This window comes from Xyrauchen texanus, chromosome 14 (genome assembly GCF_025860055.1).
Source record: "Xyrauchen texanus isolate HMW12.3.18 chromosome 14, RBS_HiC_50CHRs, whole genome shotgun sequence".
NCBI classification, from domain to species: Eukaryota; Metazoa; Chordata; class Actinopteri; order Cypriniformes; family Catostomidae; genus Xyrauchen; species Xyrauchen texanus.
The window spans coordinates 43,223,273-43,229,272 of record NC_068289.1 but is presented as its reverse complement, the minus strand read 5'-3'; the positions used below and the strand labels follow the sequence as shown (position 1 = coordinate 43,229,272).

Genomic DNA, 6,000 nt, shown 5'->3' with positions numbered 1-6,000 from the left:
GATTAGCGTCACGCAAAGGAGGGGTTTGGAAAAATGAGTCGTTGAACGAATCATTTGGGAGTCGGTGAGCAAATCAGGTAAACATAAATGCATATTATAAGACAACAAAAATGTTTTTTGTCATTGCATGCATGTAAAACTGTTGTTGGGGACTCCCAAAACAATATTAGGAACATTTTAAATGCCATAATAGGTGCCCTTTAATGAATAGAACCATATTGCATAGTGATAACAAAATAAAATAAAAACAACAAAATGATGTGTTAATGTTGAAAGCTATTCAAAATAACTAACATGTTTTTTCAACTATTGAAGGGAATAAAGTCTCAGATTCCACGTATGTGGACATCATGTTTATCAACACGTTGATGTGCGAAAAATGAATTAATTTTCTAAAGTAGCATACCACATAAAACAAGAGATGCTACTCTTTACACCCAAACAGGTTTCAATGTAAAAACTCAAAGAGGTTTCTTAACAGAGGCACGTTTGTTGACTCTGCGCCAGTAGAAGCGTTTCACGGAAATCAACACCATGTTGTTGTGTCACGTGACTCAACAGTAAGAAGTTTAAAGTGTTGTGAACAGTATTCAGTCAGTTTAAATACATTTAAATTATGCATAGCTTATAGAGAAGCAAAATACAATGCACACGCATGTCTACGCATGGTCGCACTAGGTTTAGACCACTGGCAGCTAATGTTTATTTTTTGTTGTTTTTGACCACCAAACAGTAAAGAGTATTAAAAGAGAGATTATTCATGGACAAATAGGTTGAGTGGATCTCATCTTTGGACATACAGACATTACACTGAACAAGTCATACCAAACTTTTACTCTCAACATGCAGTAAAAGGATATCAGTGCCAAACTTTGCACAGAGTAAAACATTGATATCGGGACTGATCAGATGAAGATTGAAGACTAATTGGAAAATCAATATTTTTAAGCCATACATTTTGTTAGGTTCAACATAGCTAAATGTAATTCTTTTCACAGACCCCCTGGAATCTGCTTGCATACTGTACCCCCAGTTGAGAATCATTTACTTTTAGGATGCTTTATGGTGTTCTTAGGAGCTTGACATTCTCTGATATCCATCCTCTTTCATTGTATGGAACAGAGCAGTGAGAACATTCTGCTAAAATTCTCCTTTATTCAGGTTTGGAACAACATTAGGGTGAGTACATGATGAAAGAATTTTCAGATTTTTTTTTTCAGACTATACTTTTAATGTTTCTATGTGTATTAATTTATGTTTCTTATTTTTCTCTGTGTGTGACTAGGCACTATGGAAAAACAGATCCGGTAATGTGACATTTACATCAGTGAAATCAAATGCCTTTCATTCAGGGCTGTTAATGCACTGTATGCAACTCATGCATGTGAGCAGTTAACGCTGTGTTTCATATATGATGTGATTAACTACAGGTGAAGTATCCAAAAAAATGCACAAACAAGGGCTCTTTTCCTAGCAACGGTGTACTTTTTTTAATGTAACTGATTTGGATTGCACTTTAATGTATACTTTTTGCCAACACAAAATAATACAATGAGGCTGCAAAACATGAAGCAAATATAAAGATGTGGTTCTGTACAGTAATAGTAGCTCATTCACACATTCTAAATCTGTAACACATGAACATAAAAATATAATCATACATACAACACTGCTGACTAATACATGGTGAAGTGGGGAGCTGATATTGGTGGAAGATCTCTCTCTCGCTGACAATGTGGCACAAATGTGGAAAACAACTTGTATGTGATCTGTTATTCTAAGCCTATGCACCAAATGAAATGCCCAGAAAGGCAAGCAAAGCAAGTTATTTGTGTTTGTGTGTGTGTGTGTGTGTGTGTGTGTGTGTGTGTGTATCACTCATACTGGGCCCACACGGAATCTGTACCTGCAGAATTCTACAGAAAGTTCTCTATCGCCTGTTGTTTATATGCCTTGTCCACACTAATAGGTTTTAGTTTCAAAGCGCATTGATTTAGCTCCATTTATGTTTCTCGTCCACACTGGAAAGGCATTTTTCTTCACTGAAAACGCTCTCCATCACTGCATAATTTTGAAAACTGAGTTTACAAACAAAACTGGATTAGTGTTGATGTGGCTATAAAATAATAAAAGTCCTCGCCCCTTGCATTTTAATTTTTTGAACGTTTTGGTGAATTTGATAATGCTTTCAGCTAACAATAAGGGTATAGTACTATCAGTTCCATTTACAAGGTTCCAAATTTCCATGACTTTGAGTCGTTCATGATGACTGGAAATGGATTTTTAAAAAACATAGCTAATGAAATATTTTAGCCTAAATTTTAAACACATTTCCATTTTTTTTATACATTAATTAAAATTTCCAGGCCTTACGATCACAAATTTGAAGGGAACCCTACATTTATCAAATTTTACATATATGTTTTTCATTAAATTCCACAGATTTTTCTATCAAAATTGGTGCATAAAATGTGAAAAAATAAAAAAGTCCATAGATTCCATCTGGGCCTAATCATACAGTCATATTTATTTGATGTTCTGTTATTTTTTTGTTGTTGCTCTTGATCATTAAGTGCTTTGCATTCTTTAGGAGTAGTTCTCAAGGCTAAACAAATGGTATCGTGGCAACCAAACACAGTCTAAATACGTCATATAGCTGTAGTTTCTGCATTGGATCAAAACAGACCCCCATGCCAAAAACAACAAGCTGTCGTTTGAATACTGACAGTGATCAATCAAAGGCATACACAAGTGAAATAAAATCTTTGGCAAAAAATGAAGTATTTACAAGCAAGACTTGTTTTTTATGCCTAAAGACATGGGCATCATGGGTTAAATGTGGGTATCAAACATTTTCAGGGTGGCACGGACATTCTGTTCATCAAACAAAATAATCTCTGGGCGCTTTCTGTCAAATCACAGTTAAAACACTGCAGTATATTTTCATCGAAATTTCTCAAGGGCTCGGTTGAGATTTGATTATGATTATAAAGGGAATTAAAGAGGATTCATAGATGACAATATGGCTTGCAATACCTGACAGTGCCTCACGATGGTAGTATAAAACAAAATAATGAACTCTGAGAGATCTGCTGCAAGTGAATGTGCACCAAAAATGCGGGCAAATGTGGGGGAGTGGGGTGGGGGGACCTAAATAATAATATTAATACAAAAATAAAGACATGTTTCCTTACTTTTCTTTACACAAAGTCTCATGTCAGCCAACTCACTTCATCCGAAAAAACTTTAAGATGCACTCTTTAAGTAAGATATAAACAAACAGTCGTTCAAAGCGACAGTGAATTCTACTTTCGATCTAAAGTTAAAGAACGTGAGAAAATATACGAAAATGACAAGCTTTCCAAAATACATACACTTTACACCATATATAATAGAATGCTTCTCAAAATCCCGTGATTTTGAAATATTAGCCAAAATAAAGAGTATTTCTCTTCAAAGGCTAATTTTTATGTAGACTTTACAATATATCTATGAGTAAATGAGTTAACATGAGAGGGGAAAAAAAAGAAGAAAAATAAAGTAGCAAAACAATAATACAATAAATATTCTGAAAAATCACTTTTTGAAGTTTTATATATATACTTAGCTTACTTTGGGCTAGAATGATAGTGTGAGTGTGTTTTAAGCGAGGCATAGATATACAGTGATAGATTCACACCTTTTGTTTTGCCAGATACACAATGATACACACTCTGACCCGATGAGAGGAGAGCATAGCAGTGATTAATGGATATTTACCTCAGTACAAGGCCATAGTGAGACAGGAAACTAGCTGGTGGATACCAGGAACTAAAAGCTTAGAATGACCTCAGTTTTTGCTTCTTTAAATCAGATCTGTTATATGTGCGGGAACTTTAAAATCCCTCAACTACTCTGCATTTATCCAGACAGTGCAGGAACATTGTTGTACTACCAGCATGAGAAAATCAAAGCCATTTACAGAAGGAAAAGAGATAAGTGATAGTTTGTATGTACAGTTTGGCCAAAGCAATCCCTTGAATAACGACTGACTGCCCTCTCATTTTTGGTACATCAGCCCCAAAGTCTCATTTCTCTATAACCCTCTTTTTTACTTTTTATTTTCCTTTTTTCTTAAAAAAAAAAAAAAAGAACAACAAAATCACTAACATCATTTCTACAATCCCCTCAAAGTGAGATGAAGACCACCTCCCCTCTGTATGTCCCTCCTCTACACCCACACTGCACGTCCTCTGTCCCTCTTGCGAATAACCCTCCATGGCACATTCACACTTGCACGTACACACAAACGCTCACCCAAACACACAATCGGAATAAATGAAAACAGAAACATTCAAATAGAACAGAAAGAAAGTCCTCCGGAAAGCAGTGTTGCGCGTGTGAAGAGTTCACCGCTTCTGAGAGTTGATCATGACTTTAGAGACGAAGTTAACGATGGCTGTGGCGGGTTGATCGGGATCCATCTCAGCGAAGAGGTGACTGACGTTGTCTGTCGTGCTGCCTTGCTTTCTGGCCACAAAGCCAAAGAACCTTTGCAAAAGAGGCAAGAGAACAAACTTTTAGAGATAGTTCACCTAAAAATGAAGATTCGTCATCGCTTAATCACCCTCATGTTGTTTCAAGACAACAACTTTCATTCATTCTCAGAACAAGAAAGAAGCCAGAATGAAAGCCTCGCTCATCACTCACATTAATTGCATTTTGTTTGGTTTTTCCTGTACAATGAAAGTGAATGGTGACTGAGGCTTGAGGCTAGAAAGCCAGTATAAACTAAGGGGAATGTACATGTTTACAGAAATAAGGGCAAGAACGAATATTAAAAATAGATGTATATCTGTGAAAGGGGTAAACCTATGGGATAATTGTGACAAGGAATTAAAAATGTGTAGTTCACTTTGTAAATTTAAGAAAATGTTTAAAAAAAAAGATGATAAATAACTATATACCTCAATATGAATAATTTTTGTATATAATATTTAAACTATTGTATTAATGTCTGAATGTTTTGTATGCACATTTGTGAAATGTCTGATGTTACGGTTTTGTTTATCTTGTATGAATCAAATTCACTGAGAAAAGTGACGCTTATTAGATAAATATGTAAAAAGGGTAGGCACAATAAGTTAACGCTTCAGCCTACACCTTTTTCGGTTGTTATGAATATTTAAATTTATTATGGAAAATTGTATTTGTGGACCGAAATAAAATTTTTGAAATTTGTTTTTTTGAATGGCGACTGAGGCTGTCATTCCTCCTAACGTCATCTTTTGTGTTCTATTATATAATTATTTTTTTATGGTTTTGGGACAACATGAGAGTGAAAAAATATGACATGGTTTTCATTTTGGGGTAAACGCTCTCTTTAATATGCTGGTTGTCCTGCATATCAACAAATTTAGGTGTTAAATTAAATATAAATATTAGGATACATTACGATACATAGGATACATATTTGTATATATATATATATATATATATATATATAGCAGATCTCCCATCTTGCCCTATTTTCGTAGGTGTAAAATGGGGGAAAATTAAGGAAACATTATTTACTGTAAATTGTACCTGTAAACCATTTACTGTGATGAGAACATAAGGGGAAAATATGCTTAACTGTCATGACAATATTGTCACAATACAACAAACCTTAAAGGGATAGTTCACCCAAAAATGAAAATTGTCACATAATTTACTCACCCCCATGTCATCCCAGACGTGTATGAATTTCTGTGTTCTGCTGAAAACAAGCAAAGATTTTTATAAGAATATCTCAGCTCTGTAGGTCCATACAATGCAAGTAAACAGGGTCCAAAACTTTGAAGCTCAAAAAAGCACATTAAGGCATAAAATAATCCATACGACTCCAGTGGTTTAGTCTTCAGAAGAATTAAGATAAGTGTGGGTGAGAAACAGTTACCTCCTTTTTTAACTATAAATTCTACTCCCTGTCCAGTAAGAGGCAATATGCACAAAGAATACAAATCACCAACCCCCCCCCCC

At 35.0% G+C, this 6,000-nt stretch overlaps 1 protein-coding gene across 8 annotated transcripts in view; it reads right to left on the bottom strand.

The window, feature by feature from the left end:
- Positions 1-1,463: 1,463 nt before the first annotated feature.
- Positions 1,464-6,000, bottom strand: part of LOC127654637 (tensin-1-like) — a 345,068-nt gene continuing 340,531 nt past the window's right edge. For all 8 annotated transcript variants that reach the window (XM_052141859.1, XM_052141861.1, XM_052141862.1 and 5 more), the window contains one exon: positions 1,464-4,530. In XM_052141859.1, the coding sequence (XP_051997819.1) occupies positions 4,389-4,530 (142 nt within the window). In that variant the 3' untranslated portion in view covers positions 1,464-4,388. The remainder of the gene's footprint in view (positions 4,531-6,000) is intronic.